Consider the following 25,899-nt stretch of genomic DNA (forward strand, 5'->3'; position numbering starts at 1 on the left):
ACGTTTCTATAACTTTGGTTACTGTTTGCAACAGATTCCTGGAAGGAAAAATGATGTAGATATTCTTTCCCTCTGGTCCAATTATAGCTCTGCTTACTTTGACTTATTTGCTTTTGCAAATTTTAATTGTCCAATTCCTCTGAACTCTGACTCAAAATACTCTCCCTCGTTGATATTGTGTCTTTTTTGTGCAAAATATCGAATTACTTTCCCTTCTTTTCAGGATATTGTTCTCCATTGATCGTTTCTCTCATCATTTAGATTCTCAATACTTCTCCGTCTAGTATGCCAACAATTCAAGTTCATTTGCTTCAAGTGTAACTTTATCTCATGACTTACACTGAGATGAGTTGACTGTACGGTATAATGATCCCTTCTCGACCTCCCTTTATTCCTGTTCTCCCTGTTATCGTGTAGAAAAATGTCCTCAAGAGTCTAGTTACCCTTAGACCCTCTCTTTGGTCTCAGACGCCTCTTTCTTTCTTTCTTTCTTTTCTTTCTTTCTTTTTTTCTTTCTTTCTTTCTTTCTTTCTTTCTTTCTTTCTTTCTTTCTTTCTTTCTTTCTTTCTTTCTTTCTTTCTTTCTTTCTTTCCCCAAACAGGTTACTGTGGTATTAATCTGGTTACAAAGGGCAAAAATATGTAAGAAAACAAATAGTTCATCTGTTTACAAGATACTTGAATACAGTAGACATATGTGACATATAGTTTACTTACAGCCTTAAGTAATGCTGTGCACTGGTAATTCGTGGTAAGACTCTTTGAATTTAGAACTTGCTAAATAACCACGTTTTTAACAGTTTCTTGAAGTGGGGGTGGGAGAGTCCATTGCGTATGTTCGGTGGGAGAGAGTTACAGAGTCTAGGTGCTGCTACCGTGAAGCTAGCTCCCCCCTGCCCTGGAGTTCTTGAAACGGGCGGTGAATAACTGTGTCTTGGTTGGCGTCTTCCTCCTTGCGGACTTGCTCATTTCCTTGGTGTCCTGGTTTTCTGCCAAGGAGCCGGACACCCTGCGTATTGCTGTGCACGGTGTTATCAGCAATCGTTGTGGGACTGGCTATCCACCACGAGGCTTCCGTGGTCTCGCCACCACCTTCCTTTTGGCTCCTTCCCAGCTCGTTTCTCATGCTGGGGTTGCACCATAGCTTGTGTCCCAGTTTCTTTCTCTGAGCTCTGGCCCTGCTGGCTTCTCATGCCGGGGTTGCGCAGTGGCTTTAGTGTCCCAGTCTCTTGTATCCAGCGAGTTTCAAATTCGCAGGCTTCCTGGCTTCTGCTAACTCTTGTCTCCTCAACGTTTGGCGGAGCTCAGGGCCTTCCCATGCCTGCATATGCGATTATCGTTGTTCACTCTCTCCTCTGTCCAGAGTACGTTATTTAACATACTCCCAGTAAATTGGCTGCTTAGATTTAAAGGGACCTCTTTTTCTCTTTCTTTAAGATAATGGCAATGATCAGGAGTTTCATCGTCCCAGTCATGGTGTTCAAAAGGTTCTGGGATTTGAGTGCACCCCATGTAGGCCACAGTGTGATCAGCTTTAGGAAGTCCCTCACAGGAACGGGAGTCCTTGTCCCATAAGGAGAGTGTCTCCTGTGTGGTCCCTTTTGCCTTGGCACCTAGGGAGGGTGTTGCGGAGAGGGTTTACTTCCTCAGTCTCACGGCAGGGGGGGGCTCCCATTTGAAGAGAAGTGACGAATTCGCTCGATGTGTAACAACAAAAATTAAGAATGTCTCTTGACGTTACAAAGCACAAGAAATGTCAACCATATCATTTCCTGAACTGGATATGTGGGGAATAATTAGTTAAAAGAGAGTTAACTTTTTTAGCACATGGAGATTGCAAACGACCTACTTGCAGGCATTATCGCTGGGCGTAGTGGCCCTGTCCCATTTTATGGCCCAATAACGACCCCTCCCTTGGTCTAAAAGGCTATGAAAACATTTTAAAAAATGATCTTTGCTTTCAAACTATGAAGGTGACTAGAACTTGCTGTCTTGTCAGATTCAGCGCCCTCTTGGCAAGGAGGGGAGATAGAGCTCTCAGGCTGAGGTGGGGAAACTGCAAGTATTTGGGACGCAGGGAACAGTAGTGGGAAGAAGGGAGTGCAGGGGCGGCGTTAGATACATTTGCAGAGAAGCCAAGAGTGGCAGCGAGTGAGAAAGGAGCACCCGCAAATTGCGGAAAGACCAGGAGAGGCAGAAAAGTGCAAAGACATTGACTGGGGGTCCTGGAAGCGGTAGTAAACGGGTAACAAAAATGATGATGCAATGAAGAGACCTGTAACTCGCTGAAAGACTTGGGCACAGGGACTTGAGATGGCACAGAGTGCAGGCAGAGTGGGAGGTTTGCAAAGAACGATAGGGTTCCAGTGAAGTGCTTAATTCACAACATTATTTTAGCAGCTGTTGTATAATTAATGGAATGATACACAGGAGGCTGCGTAGCTCCAGACGATGTTTCTTTATTTAATGTGGAATATCAACTTGATATCTGCATCTTAACTCAAGTAACAGATGGGCAACAGGCCCTTGAATTGTGGTCCAGCTGGTATGAGTCTTTAGTCTCTGATCAGGCTCTTTGGCCAGTCCAAAGGAGGAGCACACAGGAGCCGATGTTGCTCCATTCCTCCGCTCCCGGCGTCTGCCGCGCGCGAAGCACGGGAGCAGCATTTCTGCTTTCCGGATCGAGATCTTGCAAGACCTCCCCGTCTCGCGATATCTCTACACACCTCCCTCTGATAATGCAAAACAAGTTATTGCAGGACATAGTCACTGTATCTCACCGGTCTTCTGTGTTCCCTTCTCGGCCGGTCACCTCTCTCGCTATGGGCCTCCTGCTTGTGGTCATCTTCTTGCTCTACTGTGGGTGTATCCGCTTCAATTTCATTTTCTTCGACTTCTCTTCTGTCTGTCTCCGGCTCTCGTTCTCTCTCTCTCTCTCTCTTATTGTCCATTACCTCCTCGGTTTCAGGTCTTTCATGGGTCTTTTCTCTCTCTTGCCTCTTTTCAAACATGGCTACTCTCTCCATGTTCCATGTGCGCCCGTCTTCGGTGCAGACGTGGTTGGTTCCTCTGTGAATCACTTTTACGGGCCTGCTGAACCTTGAGCCCGGCATTTGATCCTTGGTCGGCAAACGTATTTTGATCCAATCTCCTTCTTTTACGTCTGACCTTTGTTTTGTCCTTCTGTCGCTCCACCTTTTCATGCATGCTTTGCTGTTCTCTATTCTCCACACCACTTCCGACATGTCTACTTCCTCATCTTCTCTTACTCTGGCCAACCATGGTGGCACTAGTGTGGAAGCTGCTCTCCTCCCTCTCAACATGCGAAAAGGGGAGATTTGGGTGATCCCATTCGGAGTCAGTCTGTGAGCTGCAATGGCTTCTTGGGTCGTTTTGAGGGGATCCATTCCTGAGGCGGTCGCTAATTGGATGGCTCCTTTAATAAACCTGTTGGCCCTCTCCACAAGCCCATTGGCTTGGGGATGATACAGCGCTGCTTTCTTCTGGTGAATGTTGTGCTTCTTCAGGAACAGTTCCATGTCTCTGGATATTAGCTGTACCCCATTGTCTGTCACTAACTCATTGGGGAGCCCTTTCCTCTGGAAGATGGCAGTGAGGACTTCTATTATGGTGGCAGTCGTAATGTTGGGGACAAACTCGGCCTCGACCCACTTCGATAAGTAATCGACTGGCACGATGACATAGCGATGTTTGGTAGCCATTTCTTCCAATGGTCCTATAAAGTCCAGGCCTACTTTTGACCACACAGCTTCAGGGGTTTCAGTGGGAATTATGGGCGCTTGTCTGATCTTTATGGTCTTGTCACTGTTGACACTCATGGCATCTATCATAGTATGGATCCCCTGATCCATGGACGGCCACCAGTAGGCTTCCCTCACTCTACGACATGTCATGGTGTTCCCCAAATGGCCTGCATGAGCTCTGCACAGGATGGTTTTCCTCATGCCTGTGGGCGGAATCATCTGGTCAGTCTTCATAATTATGCTGAAGGTCCTTGAGATTTCATCTGCCACTTTCCAATATAGTCTCATTCCTTCTGGCACTTCCCTTTCATCTGGCCATCCATTCATGACCCATTCTCTAATTCCCACCATGGTTGGGTCTTTCCCATCTTCTTCCTTCCAATGTCTCTCACTTGGCTCGAGGTAATCTGGGGCCTTGAGATCTGTGATGGATACTACAATGCATTCTTCTTGCAAGAAGGTGGTGGAATTGTCCTTGCCTTCTGGCAATCTTGACATGCAGTCTGCCTGCGAATTCTTCCACCCCGAGATGTGTTGTACCTCGAACGTGTATTCTTGCAGTTTGGCTGCTATACGTGCTAATCTGGGTGTCGACACTTTGGTGCTGCCTGGGCTGAGCATATTGATGAGGGGTTTGTGGTCGGCGATTAACTTGAACTTTGTGCCCCACACACATGTCCTGAAATGTTTCACAGTCCATGCACACGCCAACATTTCTTTCTCGATGGGGGAGTAGATTTGTTCGGCTGACGATAGGGATTTAGAAGCAAATGCTACCACATGTTCTGTGTTGCCCTTTTTCTGGGTGAGAACAGCTCCTAATCCGTATGCACTGGCGTCCGTAGTGATAACTGTACTCCAGTCCGGGTTGAATGGTTGCAGGCACGGCGCTTCCACTATGTGTCGTTTGATGCTTTCAACCGATCTCGTCTGGGCTTCTTGCCACGTGTACTCTTACCCTTTTTTTAGAAGCTCGCGGAGCGGCGCTGAGGTTTCAGAGAATTTGGGGAAGAATTTGGCATAATATTCCGCCAGCCCGAGGAATGACCTCACTTCGTCTTTGTTGGTGGGTTCAGGAGCTTTAATTATAGCCTGTAGTAGGTTTTGCTCGGATTTATACCATGCTCTGATATTTTGTACCCCAAATACTCAACTTCTTGTGCCTTGAATATGCATTTTTCATACCTTAATCTTACTCCCGCTTCTTGAAGCTTGGTGAGGACTGTTTTTAATGTGGCAACATGTGTCTGTTCGTCTGCTGCATATACCAGGATGTCATCCTGGAAATAGGACACGTTCCTGACATTTCGTAGTAGGGCGTCCATCATGAATTGAAATGCAGAGGCTGTGGATAATAGGCCAAACGGCATCTTTGTGAATTGATAAGTGCCAAACGGAGTGTTGAAAGCAGTCAGTGGCTTGGATTCCTTATTTAGTTGTATTTGATGGTACGCATTCCTCATGTCCAACTTTGAGAACATTCTGGCCTCCTTCATCATGAGGATTAACTTGTTGATGCTCGGCAGGGGGTAGCTGTCCGCGTTTACTTCCAGGCTGAGACTGCGGAGATTAATGCATACCCTTAGCTCTTGTGAATTCTGTTTTTTTATGAGAACCACTGGGCTCAGCCACTGTGATGCTTCAATTTCTTCGATGGTGCCGTCTTTCTTCATTCTGCACAGTTGGCTTCTGAGTGTGTCTCTTGCAGTTGCCGGTGCTGGCCTTACCTTGTGTTTGACCGGGACTGCGTTGGTCTTAAGTAGAATTTTGTGGACGAAGCCCTTGATGTGTCCTGGCTCTTCCGAAAATAGTTTTGGATAATCTTCTTTCGCTACCGGTGCTTCCCTCGAACTGACTGACAATACCTGGTCCTTTGTGCTGGTGTCCAGCTTAATTTTCAGTTTTGCCTGGTAATCCCACCCTAGCACTGCTGGGCCTTCTTGATTAAAGTAGACTTTTGTGGTGGTCTCTCTCCCTTTGAACTCCACTTTACCTTTGATGTAGCCAAGCATGTCTACTGACGCGCCACCGAAGACTGTAGGCCTGTGCCGCGTGCTGAGCACTTGGACAGTCTCTGTTCCCATCATCTCCTTGTACGTGCGCAGCGGTATTATGGTTAGGTCAGAGCCAGAGTCGGCCATGACTCTTGTTTCCAATCCATTGATTTTGATGGCGCAGTGGGGCTTTTCTCTTCTGGCCCGTGGGCTGTTCACCATTATGACAGTAGGTCTCCCTTCATCATCAGAGGATGATTCCTTCTCCGTATTGTGTTCAGCGTTGACGCTGGTGACTTTTTTGTTTCGCCATCGGCACACAATTGAAAAATGTCCAATCTTTTTGCACACTGAGCATTCCTTGTCCCTTGCCGGGCACTCTTTGTCATAAGCTAAGTGTTTCGTGCTGATGCACCTGTGGCATTTCAACGGTTCTTTACTCACCCATTTCCCTTCTCTCGCGTCGAGGACCGGCCTCTCCTTCTTTGGGCGGAAGGCTAGCGCTTGCACTTCGGCTGGACAGTGCTCGTTTGCATATTTTTTCCTTCTACCTGCTGTCTCTTCCACAGCTCTCGCTATTTCAATTGCTTTCTCCAGCTGTAGTTCTTTCTCTAGAATGAACTTGTCTTCTACCTTTCTGCTGTTGGTATGAACCACCAGCATGTCACAGATCAGACCTTCTGCATTGTTTCCAAAGTTGCATAGTGCCGCCAATTTGTGCAGTTTGGTAACAGTCATCCACTGGTTCTGACGCCTCCTGTTTGCGGCTGTAAAACCGTATCCTGTGTAGAACAGTATTCTCCTTGCTGGCGAACCTTTTGACAATTCTTCCCACAGCTTCCTTAAATACATGATCATTGTCGCCGGCTACTGGCTCCGGGGTGAGACTTTCAAACACCCTTTGTCCTTTGACGCCCAGAGCATTTAGTAGCATCGCTCTGCGTCTCGCTGCCGAGTAGCCTGCTTCGCCCAAGGCTTCAACATACGTGGTGAATAAGGGTTGCCATTGTTGCCACGGAATGGCAGGCCTACGTGGAGTTTGCAGGAAAGGCGGTGATGGTGGTGTTGCCCCTTGCATGGCACCGCGTGGGTTTCAGTGGTGATCCTCGTCGCCAATTATGTTGCATAATTAAAGGAATGATGCACAGGAGGCGGCATAGCTGCAGACGATGTTTCTTTATTCAATGTGGAACATCAGCTTGATATCTGCATCTTAACTCACGTATCAACAGATGGGCAACAGGCCCTTGAATTGTGGTCCAGATGGTATGAGTCTTTAGTCTCTGTTCAGGCTCTTTGGCCAGTCCAAAGGAGCCGCATTTCTGCTTTCCGGATCGAGATCTCGCGAGACCGGCAGGTCTCGTGATATCTCTAGACCAGCTTAGGTGACTCTCCCTCTTAGCTCGTGTTTCTTCATGTTTAACTCGCTGCCACCTGCTCCAATGCAATGTTTCCAGATAATCGTGTTAAACTACCGTATTCATTTGCGCACTTTTTTGTCTACTGGTATCCTCTAAAATAGTGAAATGTTTGTTTTGCCTGACAGAGCACAGTTTTTGTATTGTTTGAGAGATTTGCCCTGTACATCAACCCGCCCATCCCCATTTGTTAGAAGCGTGCACTGTAGCCACTATAAGAGATTGACCTGGATTTCTCAGCTTTGCATTTTCATCCTAGTGGAGATGCTCGCACGACTTGTGAAGCACCTGATAATGCAGCACCATTTCTATTTTGGGATGTAACCAATGTCTTTGAAGAAGGGATGCTTGTCTATTGTCTAGTAAACTAAGGCATTAAAGCTACGTCAAATGGGTAAAACAAATTGCAAAGACGGATGCCAAGGATTTGGCCTTTTGTTTGCCCACCTGAATCTTACTCTCTTATTTTTTTTTTATAGGATAAGAGCCACACTCTGCTGACATACATTGCTTCATACTATTTAAGGCATATATATGAGGTAAGCTCTCTTCACAAATTCAAAATGTTTTTTGCTCTGGCGCAACATAGCAGACTTGTTAATTTCCTGTGGGTCAGTGATGCAAAACAAGGGGCAGTCTCTAATGTCGGTGTGTCCCTCTGGTAAGATTTTCAGCTTTGAGAATTTATGGCATTTCATCCACTCCACACATGATTTTACTCAGAATCTTTTTTTATAAATTAAGGGAGGAACCTGGGACTATGACCAATGGAGTGGTGGTAGACACCATTTTTGGTTTGGATAATGTTCTGGATCTTGTTGGAATATGGTATGACCGAGCCAGTAGCCAGTGTCTCTCACTCCACGTTGTCACTTTTATAGGGCAAGCTGGACCGTCCTAGAAGGACGTGTGCTTTTCCTAGTTTCCGGGGATTTGGAATGGATGGCAGATGCATTCAGACAATATAATAAGGCAGAAAATCGGATATATGCTACTGGCATGCTGGCATTTCAGCGGTTCTTTTACCTATGCTTTCCAGCAGACACATTGTTTAGCATGATTTCCCCCATGGATCCTGATGCAATTGCTTAAAGTTAGGAGGGGAAGTGGAGGATTGTTTTCACGGATCGCTAGACTACCTTCATTTTCTTGGCCAAAGAATAAGACGGACGTCTTTTTGGTAACTGTAATTTAATCTTTTGAAAAAGCAGCACTGGTATAATCACAAGAGGAGTGCCAGCTTTTTCAAACTGTGAATCATCCCTCAAAAATAGACACGCCACTGCAGGATTTGCTAACCGGTGGGCTCTTCTTTACTGTAGCCCACCTCCCTATTAGCAGCTCTAGGGGAACTCTATTTATGGTACAATCAGTGGTAGAAGTGCACCAAAAATCAAGTTGAACTGTGACCTTCGGCGGTGGACGGGGTGGGTGGAATGGAGCAGACAGGTTGACAACCAAGTGGATGGAATGGCCAAAAGTAGGTGGTTCCCATTGTATTTTATTTTTGTTTTTTATTGTTTCTGTTTCTGTTTGAACACTTACTTCTGGCCTCTACTTGTCGGTCTCAACTGTGCCGGAATGTATCACTAACTCCTGCTTGTACTGAACCTGCTTCAAATGGGGCCAATATCTAACAAAGGTTGAGCTGACATTAATAAAATTTGGTATTTTATACCAAAGCCCGAGTCCCCATGTTAACAGTATTCTCTCCTCTGGTTTTAGAGTCCTAGGGAGGGCTCGTCTGTGATCCTCGTTGGACCAAGGATTCCATTCTGAAATAAATTGTGTGATGCAATCCTTAATCTAGGCACATGCAGCCCCATAAATATGCACCCGTAGATAATGCAGAGAACTATAATCTGAATTCTCAACTTGAAATGTGCGCCTTGAAACGCCATTTGTTGTATAGGCGCCTATTCAATAAACACATAAATACAGAAAGACACCACAGGTTCCTGCAAGGCGCCTGGACATGATCAGTATTCCTACATCCAGAAACAATCCCATTTTGAGCCACCTAGAGTCTGCTGATAGGTTTTAATGAAGTAGCCCCCAGGAATGCATTGCAGTAGTCCAACCACTAAAGCTCCTGCTACAAATGCGCTCTTATCCAGTGGCATGAAGTAGACAAATCACATATAGCCGGCTGATATTACGATAGCACCCTTGCCAATGACCTGGACCTTCATCAACTATAAAGTCTAGGCATTTAACTACTTGGCAAGTTTTCAAAAATGCAGGGGGGAGACTGGGTGTCAGGAGAGATTTCTTCTTAGTGTTAACATGACCGTCTTCATCTTCCCCCGGCTAAGATGAAGCCAGCTGGAGTCAATTCAAGCTGATGTGTCATCCAGATTTCGCATATGTACAGTGAAGCAGATCTCAGACTAACAGCAAAGGCTGTAGATAGTAACATGAAGAGGTATGCTTTAACTTCATGAATTAGTTACAGTAGTGAAATCCGCTCCCAATAGTTCCCACTCACTTCAACCTCTGCAATTAGGTATTCTGCCAATTGCCTGCCTGCCTGCCTCTAGGGTTATTGCCAAATTGCAATATATGTGTCAGACATTAACTGAGTTTTGAACATTGCTTTGTTATGTAATTAACATTTTGTAATATTTGCTGCTGATTGTTTTGAGAGATAGTTTTACAATTGTGTGATTTTTTTTAAAAAGCGTATTGATTTTATGTTCATAGCAATCGATGGAATCTTATAATATCTTTTAGCTTCATTGTACAGTGTTCTTAGCTGAGGCCTCGTTAGGTAGATCCACGTGACTAAGGTTTGTCTTGGTTCATTGCAACTTGAGAGGTTTTACTTACTTGTACGTGCCTAATTAGCATAGTGAACTACATCCCCCAGGATTTTTGTAGTTCTACGCAGGCCTTAAGGACAATTGTGGTGCGTCAGCGCGGCTTAGCCGGTTTGTGATGGTTTATGGTAGGGGAGTGTTACTGTTAGTGCTCAGTCCTTGTTTTTTTTTTTTACTCCTGCACTTCTTTAGTATTTTGCCACCACATAGCAACTAGGTCTTATTGCTGCCATTCAAAGAACTCGTAGGGTTCACCTTAGTGCCATGGTTGTGGATAATGTTGGGGAAGACGGTATATCACAAATGGCTGGGAATGAAGGCAAGGAGCACATTTTGTCCAAATACTGGTTGTAGCCTAGCTTGCCCAAGTCTGCCAAACGTCACCATTTAGGATACTTTGACTCCAGAATACAAGCATAATGATCCCATTAGGTAAATGAGTTCTAACCCAACCACTGAGCTTCCATTTAATATTTTGAAATGATGCCTTCTTAATACTCGCTCGTTAGTGCAACATGCCACTGAAATATCAGTCTTTATATCGGAACAGAATTTTAATGTCTTAATCCTTACTGAGACGTGGATGCATGAGACAGCATACCATTCAGTGACCATGGCTACCCCCAGTCGGTTATTCCTGCCTCTACACTGACTGTGAGGAGGGCAGGGGAGGGAGAGTCGCAGTATTCTTTAAGCAAGAATTTAACTTTTATATATTTACTGCTCCTGAACTTGATCAATGAGAAACGATGTTCATCAAATTAAATATTTAATTCTGTCAACTCATGAGCATTTTTTTACTGTATCGTCAACATCGCTCTTTGAAAAGCAACTCCTTGCATTTATTGGCGGTGCTTCTAAGGACACTATTGCTTTTATTAGTCTAGAGGACTTTAATATATGTGCAAATAAACCCTTTGGATAAGGAGGGCTTGTCAATGCGGAAAACTTTGGAAACTGTTGGTTTCCATCAACACGTCTCTTCCCCAACACACACTGGGGGAAATACCCTGGATTGGATCTAATCTAAAAACCAGAAGACATTAGTAACATCTGTGGAAGAATGTTTATGATCAGACCACTACCATGTGTTTTTTGAGGTTTCTTCGCCTCAGTGTTTTGGTAAATCTTCAAAAGTGGCTAGACCCTCTATTTTAACCAGGAACTGTAAACTTACTACCTACCTTGGAATACCTCCTCCCCCTTGATATTTTCCTTGCCTCTTTTAGAACAGCAGATAAAGAAAATAGGGCAGGGGCCCTCTTTTTTTTTGTTTACGGGCGGCCTGACTCTAAGAGGGAAATTGTAAATTGAAACAGAGTACAGGCTACCCCTCCCTTCAATGCCTAGGAGGTGCTGAAAAACTACAGGAGGCTAGGAACAATTTCCGCTATTCATATAGGATCACACTAACAAAGTAATAGAAAACAGATCAAACAAAATGTATTAAAAAATGAAAGGCATAGTAAAAGCACAAAAGGCTACAAGTACACTTATGTCTTAAAATATCCAGACGAGTGGACTCGAAAACATGGTGAGCAACAAATACAGTGTTAATAAATGTACTGTAACAGTCAAAGGACATTTATACTAACGGCAACAAATCAAGCTCTTGACTCTCTGCCCCCACTAAAACTAGTAAAACTGAATAAAGTTAGTTTTAATCAGTGGTTCACTGCAGGTGTTCTACATGCCAGAGCTGTATACCATAAGGCTGAATGTAGTTGTAGGAAACATCCGACTAATGAGTCTATAAGCCTATAAGCAGGTAGCGAGAGCTTTCAAAGAAGTGTTCAAAGCCAAAGAAAATAATTTTAATATGCAGAAGGAACAGTCAAAATCGAAACCCAGAGAATTGTTTATTGTGCTGCAGGAATTAAAAGGATTAATGGCCAAGACTACCACTCTTGAAGATAACGACTGGTGCCAGTCCATCCATGATGGTTTTGTTAATAAAACCGTGCAACATCAACAGGCTATCCGGGGCCAGGTTAACCTGTTACACTCTGTCGACACGTCTTTGATTCCATCTAATACTATAACTAATGTAAACCATGTGCCTTTCTTGTTTAAAGCTTTAACTGAAAAGGATGTAATGGAGATTATACATAGTATGAAACCTACTTCTTGTAAGGGGGACATTTTACCAGCTACACTATTTAAGGATTCTGCAAAAACACTTGCTGCATGGGTTACTCACTTTGTGAACCACTCCTTTCAAGAGGCTTATGTTCCAGAAAACATTAAGGAGGCATGGATAACGCCACTGATTAAGAAGGATAATCTTGATGTAGCAGTCCGAGGGAACTATAGGCCCATTACAAATGTCCTGTTCATACTAAAGATAATTGATAAAATTGCCTACACACAATATCAGAAATTTGTGCAACAAAATTATATTTTGGCCATTGAACAAACATGTTTTCGTATGAATCATGGGACTGAGACTGACCACTTAGATTTAAAGTCAAACATTGCAGGTGTTATTGAGGAAGGTAGTGCAGCCTTGCTCTTATTGTTGGACCTCTCCTTAGCGTTCGACTTGATCATGCACTGTTGGTGAATAGATTGAGTTCAGGAAGTATAGTCCCCAGCTGCTAACTGGTTCAAGAATTTTTTGGGGCCAAGGATGGCCACAGTCGTCAAGGGAAATGCCCACTCATTAAGAACACTACTGACCTGTGGTGTCCCTCAGGAATCATGCTTGTCTCCACTGCTTCTCAACGTGTTCTCAAAACCCCTTTGTGATTTGCTTGTTTCTGTGGATGTCCGGTTTGCAAATTATGCTGATGACACCCATATAGTTTTCGAACTAACAGGGGTATATAGTGAAGACGTGAATAGAGTAAACACATTTTTTGAAGCCATATGGATATGGATGGTGGTAAACTCACTGGCTCTAAACGAGACCAAGACAGAGCTGCTTGTTATAAGCACCCAACAAAAACTAAAAAAAGCTAGATTTCCAGTACAAAGGCTTTACCGTGAATGGTAATGCCATTACAGTTTCAGAATTTGTCAAAACACTAGGAGTCTTCTTCGATTCACATCTGTCTTTTAAGAAACCGGTTTCTTACCTCATATCATCTTGCTCCTACTGTACGGACCTACTCTGGCAGATTCATCCACATCTATCAGAGGCCAATAGAGCCCTGATTGCTGAAGCAATTGTAAATACGAAGTTAGACTACCGTAATAGTTTCTTGATGGGCACTTCTAAGGCCAACATAAAAAGGCTCCAAGTGGCACAGAATGGAGCTGTCCTTGCAGTATGCGGACTGGGTCGTTACTCCAAGATGTCTACCTTTCGTAGGATGCCGCATTGGCTCCCAGTTGAGCAACAAATCCAATTCTGTCTTAGTATAGAAGTGCCTCTCGGGTAAAGTTGCCCCTCCTCAAGGATAAAAAAAATGTTCCTTTTAGGCAGACCCTATGCTCAAACAGTAACATGTTAAATCAGCCTTGTGTTGTCAGTAAGAGGATTAGTGGTGCCAGCTTCAATGCCTAGGCACCAGTCATTTGGTGCTCCCTTCCTCTAGATCTCAGGAGTTGGGCCTCCATAACTCTTATCAGGAAACATCTGGAAACAACACTGTTTGATAGAGGGACGATTTAGTAAACATTAGATCCATGCTACTACAGAGACCCCATCCAATTGCAGTGCATTATGTTTTTTTGTTGTCTGTCTTGGAGCGCCCTGAGGCCTGTGGGTGAGTGGCGCAATTTGAAGTATATATATATGTATACATATATATATATATATATATAGATAGATGGATATGTTTAAACTTAAGAAAACTCTGGTGTTTTGGAGAAAAGTAAATGCTGCCTGACTGTGAAGATGAGCTATACACACTAGTTGATTATGGTGCCATTCTCTTTTGAACTCTGATGGGGAGGGTGTGGGGGGGGTTGTACTCAGCAAGGGCACAGAGGTTGGAAGTGGGGATTGGGATAATCTTGTTACAAGTGGGGGGAACTCTATTAAAAAGAAAACACTGGAATGCCACCAATAGACTTTTTGCCCATCTTGGACCATTTCCTTGCTTCAGCCTACCTGAACAGAGCATCCTGAATGGCAAAGTCCTGGCATTCAAACCCCATTGGTAACAACAAAAGGGCCATTTGTTTTAGCACCTTTTGAATGTAAATGAGGGATGAACCTGTCCATTATGTTCTTTAGGAAATTCCACTATTCTGAAGTCTTCTGCGTGGACAAAACGCAGAAGGGGGGGGGGGGGAACGATGTGGAGTAATCTCAAAATATTCGCTCGGTTGAAAATAAGGTCATCAATTAATGGCCACAAATGTTCAAAGTCACCATACATATACCTGTACAGACATTTTCACGTCATTTGTTTAGAGTTTTGCAAATACAGTTCCTTTTTGGCCCTTTGCACATCCTATCCAATTCAGTCTTCTGCTGATGGGTGGACACTTGCTGCTCCTGGCCATCTTGTTGAGCTGTGGGGCGGTATTTTGCCAACCTGGTGTTGCATCTTTCTGCTAATGTTAGAAAAGGGCCGGTGACTGTTATTTTCTAAGAGGTAGTTTGATTCCTAACAGTGTTGGACAGAGGCCTAGATGAAAGCACCTCTAACCTCTGAAGTACGTCTTGGGTTGCGTTGAGATGTTGGTTGGGAAGCTGCTTGGATGGGGCACAGCGTGCGGGAGGAGATGTTTCCTCGTTCAGCACCTCTTCTTCCTCAATGTCCTGACAGAGACTCCAAAAACCTAAATCAGATCTACCTGGTCATCCATGCTTGGATGGCGCTTAACGAATTGTGTCTTAACGACAATAAGACTGAGTTAATCCTCATTGGAAACAAAACTACATTCAGTAACCTTCCCCAAGATTACAAATCATTTAACATCGACGGTAATGCTATCACAGTCACCAATGAAATAAAAACATTGGGGGTACACATCGGCTACTCACTTAAATTAAATAGACAGATTTACTCTATCGTCTCCTCGGCAGCCTACACAACCAAATTGATAAGAGCCAGCAGACCGTTCCTTTGTACTGACAGCTCTATCACTCTGGCCAGAGCTTTGATACTATCCAGGATTGACTACTGTAACTCTCTGGTTGCAGGAACCAGCTTAAGAAATAACTACAGGTCGTTCAGAATAACGCTATCCGAGTTGCCCTAAACATTCCCAGCCATGAACACATCTCTCTCATCAGGAGGAAGTACCATTGGCTCCCTGTCCAGGACAGAATCAAATTCAAAATTCTCACACTTACTCACAAGTGCATGGCAAACAAAGCACCACTATACCTCAGTAACCTTATCTGCAATGCCCAATCCAACAGACCACTTTGCTCCCCGTACACCAATCTGCTCATCACCCCCAAGTACAGAAGACAGAAAACAGGAGGCTCAAGCTTCCCTACCATAGCGCCTAAACAATGGAATGCCCTCCCCAATCATCTCAGAAACGACACTTCCTACTGGTCATTCCGAAAAAATCTAAAAACCTTACTCTTCAGGACAGACCTAGTTCAGTAGCGTCACAGACCTGATTCAATAGAGGCACCACTCGTGTATACAAATGTATATTGTGTATGTGTAAATGTATAATGTAATGTGTAAATATGTAACTATGTAACAAGGATGCTAAGTTCTTTAAATCTGTAACCATCCTCCTAGATTTGTACCAGCGCCTAGTTGCCTTTGGACTTTGAGCGCTTTATAAATAAATACATAAATAAATAAGTCGTATATGTAGAACAGTTCAGGCAATCTTCATCTATGTCCTCAAAAGTATGTGTCCGCCCTTGTCTTCCACCGTCATTGTTCTTTAGTGAAGGCCAGCATAGATAAGGCTGGACTTTAGTTGGAACGAGTTGGGTATTTTTCTCAGTGTTTAAAGAAAACATGATCTTGGAGTGGGAAGGTTTCTAATGTAGGTTTGTGCAACATTAGAATTCTTGTTCTTAGGTCCTGGTAGAATGTTTTTTTTTTTTTCTCAATGGCACTTCACCACAGGTCAATCTGTTAATTTTCCTTTTTTTCATTTTTTTTTTTAAATCAGAAAAGGTTGTAAATCCCGCCCTGTGGGACATTCAGCTTCGGTTTCCGTTGGTTAAGATCTCCTGGTTCACCTTAATATTAGAGTCCTTTCCCATAGGATCTACTATGCTCAGGGATGATGGGTACATATCTTGCTCACTATCTTTCTAATTGAGTATGAGGGACCTTCTTGCTGCTTCTGACCATTCTCTTGTGATGTGAGTCCTTGGCTTTGTTACAAATTGCAGATTCTGTTAAGTTACAATTAGAATTGTTTGCGTTTGTTGAGTTAGGGGAGCCCGGATTGTGCGTGGATGACAACCCTCCTTTTCTATTTTAAACTAATGACTTTAACTGTAGCAATTCCAGGACTGAGTTTCATAAATATTTTGTGTCGGCTCTTCCCAGTTCCAGCCCGTCTTATAGTTTTCTTTGTTTTGTGTTTGCATATTCCACTTCGTGGTCCACTCTGGTTTGAAGGGTTGTTATAAAGGATTCAATATAAATATTTTGAGAATGAATCCTTGCAAGCAAAGTTCCTTGATCTTTGGCGTTCTCATTCATGGTCTCATACAATTTTAAAAAGGGTGCCAAGGAGATGGTTAATGCAGCCATCATAGTGGATTGCGAATGTAGGGTTTAGGCCCTGGCTACTGTCTTCAATAGATTTGGGAGAAAAGACTGGGTCTGAGTCATCCAAAGAGATTATATTGGGTACTCTCTGTGGGTTTTTGCAAGGTGTATGTAATGTCCCCATGTTGTTTGAAAAGAAAATCAGCCACTATTGGTGTTTCCCTGTAAGGGACTTGTCCTTTCTATGGGCTTTTTGTACATTCTTTGCTGGTGACCGGCTGATGGTAGTCCGTGGATCACAATGTTTTTTGGAAGTGTTAGCTGAGCCCCTGAGTTGCCCAATCGGCGCAGAGTTGGGGATTTCTGAGCCTTGTCTAGAAGAGGTAAGGCCCCTTTAGATGTATCTTGGTTGCTCTTCAGTGTCAGACTGGTGCTGATTTTTAAGGAAGTAGAGGAAGAAAAGATTTGTCTCTGCAGGAATCTCAAGTAGTGCTTCTTTCCGCGTCACACGGACGCACCATCCCAGGCTCCCCTACTTGCATCTTGAGTGGGGCACATTATAGTTTTGATCACAGTTGGAATCGACTCTTCTGTCTCACATGGGTCCATATTACTAGACCTATTTGCCACCGGCTCTCTATCTAGACACGTCCGCAATCTTGCCTCATTGTTAGCCACTAGGTTGACAGAGGTGTTGCTTTCAGTCTCTAAAGTTATTGAATTCCTTAGGGTCGTTGTTTGGTCAGAAGCGTTGGTGACTCACTTTGTAAAATATCTGCATCTGTAAGGTCCATTACCAGGTTTTTGTTGAAAGGCGGTGGGCCCACCTCAAACGTGGGCACAGGGTCCATTGTAAAACAGACTTTCTCACCCAAGATAGGGAAGGACTGAAGAGATTTTACAGTGCCCTTGGAAGAGGCTTTCCCCTTCAAGGCATTGGTTAAGCCAGAGCATTCCACCCTAACCGTGGAGCCTATAGCCAGGTTTTGGCATCTTTCATTAAGCATGTAAACTCCTTCTTAACGCCCCCTCAGATAGTTTTAAGAGGGAGGGAGAATGTTTATTTGTCTTGGTGGTTTTTGAAAATGGACCGCTCACATCGAGTTTTGACTGCTGTCTTGAGCGTGTCATCGGAAAAAACTGCAGCGTGCCAAGCAGGATCAGTGGGCGTGTGTTGGGGCATCGTTTACCTCACGGGCCTCCCAGGCAACACGGACAGCACTGTACTTCACTCCGTGACCGGAGTAGGTATTTAAATTAAAGCACCCGCATCGGTATGGAAAGGAACAGACTTCCTCCAAAACAGCTCCACCACGGACAACTCTGCTTCACTCTGCTAGTAATCTTCATCCAATGGAAGCTGGGTTTCCTCCTTTATTTGCACGCACATCACATACTTTGTAAACATTTGAGCATGAATGACTGATTCTTGATAAATGTAAATTGAAATGCGACTGACTTGCATTTTATTATTGACTCCTGAGCCACTTTGGAACATACCCAAAGAATAAAAAAAAATTTGAAGGGGTGAGGAGCTTGCTGCATTATTCTTCTGATGGTACTGAGTATCGATTGAATGATTTGATTCCATTCAATTAATTCTTTACTCCTACAGACCAGCCACTTATCCCAGTGATCTTTGACCTGCTTTGTTTGCTACACAAGGACTATTTAAATCATGAAAGCAAAAGATTGTTCTGAATCATTTGACTAGGAACCCATGCAAGAAATAAATGTTACAATAAGTGAATTCAAATGAGTGGCCAGGGAAGAGGAGCAGGCGTATCAGGATAATACAGAGTACGGGCATAATCCATGGGGTCTATGTTCCACACCAGCCAGCTGAGCTTCTCCCTCAGACACCATGTTACTTGCTGGTGCCATATCTCCTCTTCACTCTGCTCTCCCATGCACCCCCGGTTGCCTATGCCCTCCATCCACAATACCCCAGCCTCCTCCCCCTGACCACAACCCACTTACCTGTATGCCACATCCCAGTCAGCCACACCATCTCCCGGTCCTGGAAATGATAAAGGGGCAATGTCTTTTTACCATTTTCTGGCATTGCCACCTTGGCGTGTATCTCATTTTGATGGGAAGGTGACTCACAGAGAAGCGTGAATCCCACTTCTTGTCCCAAAAAACAAACCTTTTCACAACCCGCCCAACAAATGCATGGAATGCTAATACACGTAATACACATGTTCATGGTGTGGACTTCGTTCGTGGTGTGAACTATGTTCTTTGTGTGGACTTTCCAGTTAATGGCCCTCATATGATCTCTAGCTGATGGGTTGTTAATGGCCAACCCCACCCGCGAACGAACAGTGGATCAATGTGTTTATTTTACAAGGCCATTATGTCCTCAATGTATTTTTCAATGAAACAATGGGCTTCATTACGAGTCCGGCGGTAACCGTGCCGGAAAGCGTGCCGCAAATTCTGTCAGGTTACCGCCAGACTCGTATTACCATTCTGCCTCCGTGATTGCCGGAATCACCGGGGCATTACAGCCCTGGTGACGCGGTAATTCCAGAGGCGGAATTCTGTTAATCCCCGTTCCATGGAGTCCTGTAGGACTCCATGGGAATGCGGAAGTGGAAACACCGGCACCATGCTGTAATGGTGCCGGTGTTTCCACGTCTACCTGCAGGCGGGTGGTGTTAAACCCTCCAAGTCAGACCTGGCGGGAGTGACACCTCCCGCCCGCAGAACTCGAGATCAGCCAGTCTGGAAACAACGGCGGCGGCAGGTTTACCGCCACCGTTATTTCTGGACCGGCTGACTCGTAATGAGGCCCAATATTTATTATCTACTCCTACTGACAGACTATAGGATAATTGATCAAACTGAAGTTTCCCTATATATTTTTTTTTAAACATTATAAAATGTTGTAATGCAATATCTAGGTATGCTTTAAAAGGCTTTGTCGCAAGCAATGAATCATTACACGTTTAATTGACAATACCAGAATGCATTGAATATAACATGTGTAATTTACTTTTCTATTCATGACAGTGTGGTCAGGAAGAAAAAAGCTTCCTTTTTCAACCAGAGCCTCAAGATGTTTTCCCATTGCCAAAACCGGAGGATCTGTCCCAGGTCTCGCATATGAAGTTTGAAGATTTTCAAAAGGATCTTCAAAAATTAAAACAAGATTTGAAAGGTAAACACAATTCCACTTCGGATGCATCATCATTTCTATAGCGCTTTTCACCATGGGTGGTATGGGCCCAACGTGCTGTAAATTGAAAGCCCTTGGAGGAACTGAAGTATGGGAAAGTAAGGAGATGCTAGTTTGCATGTGTGCATAATGGCCATAGTTGAGGACTTGGCGAAGTCCTTGCTGGCCACTCGGGTCTAATTGGCATGTGTATGGGTGGAGAGAAGTACACTAGGGAGATACGCTGGAGGGTGTGTGTGTGTAAGAGAATAGTTGGTTACATGTGCAGCAGCTACAGTTTGAATTTTTGTTGTGCAAGGTAGCTAAATTCTAATGGCAGAAGTTTTGTGCAAAGTGTCATTCTATTTATATGTGAAAGTAGATGCATGCAGAAGTGATGCGTGTAGAAGTATGGCCAGACCTTTAGCTTGTACCGAAAGCCATGTATTGGTTATAATCAAATGAAAGCCTACAATTGGTTCCTTCAGCAAAATTCTAAAACATATGGGTTAATAGATTAAGGTGGATATATTCTGTGTGCTTCCAGCTATCATTAAGCGTCTACATTCAAGACCCCATTTAACAGTAAAGGCAGCATTCTGCCAACACCTGCATTCCCTGTTGTGAAGCACATTCTACAATCACCTAGAATACATAACATGCTCCCCCCCCATGGACTTGGCTAAGTGCAACACCCTGGTCAACTCCACAATCCTTCCCTCTGCTATACAATGGTTATCACAAGAGATTGTCTGCTACAAAGACTACAATCTCTACAATACAATGGGTACCCTCTCAAAATCCCCCAAAGGCAGCACCCTGGTTGCCCTCTGTGAGAGCTTGTGGGCTGGTTAAGTGTTACAGTTGTCAGAAGGTGGCGGAATAGACAGTTCCCATGATTCCTGGCAGCAACGTGCATTCAACACGTGCCGCTGGGTTCTTGAAAGGATCCAGACCTGCCCATGCTCCGTGCTGATTGTTTTGATATTCAGAAGCGCGGGCAGGGTGTGCTAGAGGACAGCAGGAGACTGAGAAGCATTTTGGCAGGCTGAACAACTAGGCTGGGCGGTCCCAGCTGTGGTGATGAACTTGAGTGTGATGTGCAGGGAGAGAGGCTTCCCCAATGCTTTGGCAGTGGTTGCTGTATGAAGCAGGCCTAAGAACCGCATCTTTCCAATGCCTGCAGCAACTTGATCATGGATGCCTCATAGGCTCCCCGAACCAAAGATAACTACCACACCTTAACATTCTAAGTGGAACCATGTTTGTTTGAATCATGTTTGTGGAATGAGAATCTACACACCTTGTTCATGCCTTAGTCCTGTGATGTAACGGGACAGCATTTATAAACACCTACCAGTATTTATTTTCTCCAACACATGTATTAGCCCTGTGAGGTAACAGGGCATTTTATGGGGACATGCATTGGACCTGTGAGGTAATGGGCAGCATTTGGGACTACAATAAAGAACAGTTCTTGTGAGCTACACATGCATTAGCCCTATGCATGCAATAGGGCAGGTTCGGTAGGGCAACAGTGAATTTCAGTCCTTATGAGTTTTCATGGTATGTAGACATTGGGCCTCATTACGAGGTTGGAGGTAGCCTTGCCGGTACAACCGGCAAGGCTACCTCCAAACTCGCAACCGTGTCTGGCACCCGCAAATGGGCAATTACCGGGGTATTCCAGCCCCGCCGGACCTGGTAATTGCCCTTTTACGGGTGCCGGAACGCTACATCCCCATTCCCATTGAGCCCATAAGGCTCAATGGGAATGGGGACGTCAGATGCACCGGCACTGTTTACAGCGGTGCCGGTGCATCCGACTTGCTGTGCTCGCGGTTGCCGCTCTGCCCACCAGGGCAGACATGGCGGACCCATGAACACAGCTCGTAGTATGGCGGTACGGTAGCAACGGTGCCGGTAGCGCTACCGGCACTGTTGTTACCTTACTGCCATACTTATAATGAGGCCAATTGTCTGTTTGTGTTCAATGTGTCCAACGTGAATTGCTGTGTTCTTCATCTTTCATGACTTGTTGTAGGATGTACTGCTTATCATGCATTTGTGTTGCTATATCACATTCATCCATGTCTCTATATGTCTGAGGGTATAGGAAAGAGCCAGGTGACATGGAACAGGGCAGGTTAGTGAGAATTAGGTCAACAGGTTACTGGTAGTAGGTGAGATAACCACAGGCCAAACACAATTAGGAGAGTATTGGGCTATCAAGTACGTGCATGCAGGTTGAATGGTTGTTCCTAACTCCCCCACACCCATCCATTTATGCATCCAGAGCCCTCTTTCTGGTAACCCTAAAATCCCACTACCTATCCACAACCTCTCCCTAACCCTCGTCCCCCATTGGCTGTCCTGTGGTGACCTGTTCACTAAGCATCAGGGACCCATGCACAACCAAGGTGGGAGGGGTCTTAACTCTCTTCAGCTTCCGTGCTTAGGGAGGGTTAGTGGGGTTCCCCTTCAGGTGTTACACCATCTTGAATTATTCCAAATGCAGCACAAAGCCAGCCGCACAAGTCTTCTAAGTGTAGCATGTTGGCTACCCTAATGGATATTCAGAGAGGGAAAACCTTGGCTACAATTCTAAATCATCTAAGAGCAGATGTAATGACCACCTATCTAATGATGTGATTCACCACGCTGCCCACCTGCACATATAACTCCAGTGTGATACATTGCCAACACTGCACAATCCATCGAAGTGCAATACATTGCCCACCCACAAAATCCATCCAAGTGCAATAAATTGCCCACCCCCAAAATCCATCTAGGTGCAATACATTTGCTTCCCCAAAATACATTTAGGTGCCACCGATTCCTGCCCGCTTTGAAGGCAGCATGAATTAAGATACATACCACAGATTCACTTTTCTCAAAAATTGTGTATTCTTAAATGTCAGGCTGGAGTAATGCCTTTCTTGCCCTATGCTAAGGTGGGAGTTCCCTACCTAAAGAAATTAAGGATCGTCTGTGTTATCTAGTTCAACTCAAGTCTGTCTGTGTCACAAACCTATACTTGCCCTCACAATTAAAGTTCTAGAATGTGTAGAGATGTCAGAACCAGAAGAAACAGTGTTCCAAAATAATTTTCTGAGCTTCTTCCAGCTCCTGGCTTTTTAACTTCCCGTTCCCCCAAGTTCAAAATAGTTCCAAAAAGGCCTCAGGGTTCCCTTCCCCAAGTCTAACGCAGTTAAAAAAAAGTCTTTGAGTTCCTTTCCCAAGAAGGTGGTTCTTCCAGCTTTAAAACCACAGTCAGTTCAAATCTTTTAACTTTCAATAATAATTCCTTTTCAACTTTGTAACCATTCAGGCTTTTCAATAGTTCACACAGATTGTTCCTTTCTTCAATGACTTAGGCACTTATTATACAAAACAGCTTCTGTATTTGAACTTTCCTTGGTTCTTTCCAAGTAAGGGTTACTTGGTCAAGACGCAGTTGTCAGACCAAACAGTCCACCCATTGCAGGTTACACAGCCAATAACCCCTGGCACTTGGTATGCTCTTGGCTTTCCTTGGTTCTTTTTTAAAAAAAGGGGGGGGTTTCACTCGGTCTAGGCACAGTTGTTGGACCACACAACGTCCACTCACTACAAGTCGTTCAACTGACAACCCTGGGCATCTTGTTACCCACTTATATTTTGTATGAGCCTGTATCATTAGTCGGCCTTCAATTCTGCATCTCTTAAATAGTCTTGTGGCTTTAACATAGCATGCTTTCCATACTTTAGGTATCTCTGGGCTCACACCTATTTCACATTTTTGTATCTCATTCAATCCTTCAGGCCTTCTTGCCAACAGGTTTTCTCTCTTAAATCGTTGTTCTTAATCCACATTCAATTTGGTGTTCCTTGGCAGTCTGACTATGCCACAACATGAATTTCACACAACTCACTGGCTTTCCACTTGGTTCATAAGTGTCTATTACTGGCTTTCAATTTTGTTCATACTCTCACATTGTCCATCAATACTTATTACTTGTTTTCACTGCGTTCATAAATGCACATCACTTTCTTTTCACTTGTGGTGTATTTTCATATACGTTGCATATCTTTTCTTTAGTTCGGTATTCAATAATACGTGTTTCATTAGAAAAGTACTTTGCAGATTGTTTGGTATTCAAAAATTCTTCAGTTCGGTCTTCAAACGCAATTATTGTACGTTTCCGTAGATCAGCATTTCCTTCTGCCAAATTCCATCCCCTGGAGCGCCCCGGTATGAGTGTTCGCTCTCTTTCACTCACTGGTTAAAGGCTGCTCCTTCTGGTGTCTTCTTTCTCAACTCTGGCTTTTTCTTGCTCCCCTTGTGCTTATCAAGAGCTCTGGCGAGCAGCGCTCACCCGCTTCAAACCTTGCTTCAGTGGTCTGTGGCAAGCTGGAGTCTTCTGTGTTCCACAGCTCTGCCTGTGGACACACGGCACAGGGGACTGCAGGTGTCTCAGCCCTCTCGTGGCCTGCTCGGGCCAAGTGTGTCTCTCCCTCCTCTGCAACACAGAGCGTCCTTTTTTGCCTGCCCCTCTGCAGCCTGCTCCACGTAGGGTTGCTGCATCCTTCTTACCAGGTGGGTTCCTCTGCGGGTTTCTCTCGCTCTTGCCTGTCTCCAATTTTATGCACCTCTAAACTCTTAATTGGTTGCAGGTGCAAGTCCTTTGTCTGACCATAGCTGCCTCCATTACTGGGACGTGTCTGGCCAGTATTCTGGTATTCCTCCATAGTCCTCTTCCTCGTCTCATTACCAAAGTGGTGTGAATGAATGGAAGTGTGAAGAACTCCCAGTTGTCTCCTCCTCGTCCCTGTCTTAAAGGAGTATGAATGTGGGGGCAGTTTGAGTGAGAAAAAGGAACAGACTGAATAGAAGGGTGAATAATTCCAAGTTGTTTCTTGCTTGTCTTGTTATGTCTGTAATACGTCTCTGTATTAACAAGAGTCGGTTGATGTGAGTTTAACCGGCCCATATAAGGAGGTGTCCTCCTAGTTGTTTTCTTCCTTGTCCCTCTATAATGATGGTATTTCCGAGGGACATTCTGGAAGGAAGGAAAGGGGAGGAGTTGACAGTACCCTATATAGGCTTCTGAGACTGAAGGTTCATTGTTAAAAGGGAATTGGGGATACCGTGTGTCGCCTAAGGACATACTCTCTCCATTCCCCAAATCTCCTCCACCAAGGCGATCCTCCCTCGCATATCCACCCCCAGGGTCGGGATCCAAAAGCAATGGCCTTTCCTTGGACACCTGTGCAGAGGATGTGGGGAGGAAAAGGAATTGAGGATGCCCTCCGGTTTCGTAACCCAAATAAATGTAAGTGCAGCATATTTACTGCCCCCCAAATGCCTCAAGTGCAACACAGTCTCTGCCCTCCAGAATACATCTACTAAGCTATCTAAGGTGTGCAGCAGGTGATCTAAAAAAAAATCCTAATTTGACAGTAGTAATAAATGTGTTGGGGTTCTATTCGAGCACAGTGATGGTCATGCTCACTACCTGTACCCCCTTACCTTTGTTGGTGTAGGGTGCTCTGTCAGGCATCTGTAGGTGAACAGGGGTAAGCAGAGAGTGAAGGTGCTCAGGAAGGAGCTGCCCTTTCCTGTAGCCCTTATTGGGCTACCCAGGCAAGGCTGCCCAATGGAAGAGTCTAAAGTAGGCTGTTCGGCCACTTGTGTCTCTGCTGGCCCTACCGGCACAGGTTTAGGTTGGGGGGTGGGGAGAGGGAGGTGGGACAGGGGAGGCAAGGGGATGGACAAGACAATATTGATAAACGAGGCTGGAAGGAGTGGTCGGGGGAATAAATACAACAGCAGGGCTGAAGGGAGCAGGCATGGTGGAAATAAATATAACGAGACTGGTGGGAGGGAGCAGGCAGGGAGAACATGGTGAAACTAAGAGGAGACAGGAATAGGGAGGCACCCACCTGCTGGTGTTACAATGTACTCTGTGATGGGAATCGGGTTCTATGTGTTCAGCATGGAGAGTGGTCTCCATGCTGGATGGCTATCCCGGTCATGTTGCAGAGGCCAGATATCTTCCTTCTGCAGTGGCCCTGGGTATGAGAGTTAAGCATCCTCCTATTTTGTTGCAGTAGCTGTTAGATTGTGTTCTGGTTCACCCAGTAACTCTGACATTCTGTGCCTGTGA

General features: G+C 44.6%; 1 protein-coding gene across 3 annotated transcripts in view; it reads left to right on the forward strand.

Moving 5' to 3' along the window:
- The window catches only part of LOC138468510 (formin-2-like), a 609,148-nt gene that overhangs the window by 429,542 nt on the left and 153,707 nt on the right, over positions 1-25,899 (forward strand). For all 3 annotated transcript variants that reach the window (XM_069609015.1, XM_069609013.1, XM_069609014.1), the window contains exons 8-9: positions 7,655-7,714; positions 19,606-19,753. In XM_069609015.1, the coding sequence (XP_069465116.1) occupies positions 7,655-7,714; positions 19,606-19,753 (208 nt within the window). The remainder of the gene's footprint in view (positions 1-7,654; positions 7,715-19,605; positions 19,754-25,899) is intronic.

Source organism: Ambystoma mexicanum, chromosome 4q (assembly GCF_040938575.1).
Source record: "Ambystoma mexicanum isolate Mex_15411 chromosome 4q, UKY_AmexF1_1, whole genome shotgun sequence".
Lineage (NCBI taxonomy): Eukaryota > Metazoa > Chordata > Amphibia > Caudata > Ambystomatidae > Ambystoma > Ambystoma mexicanum.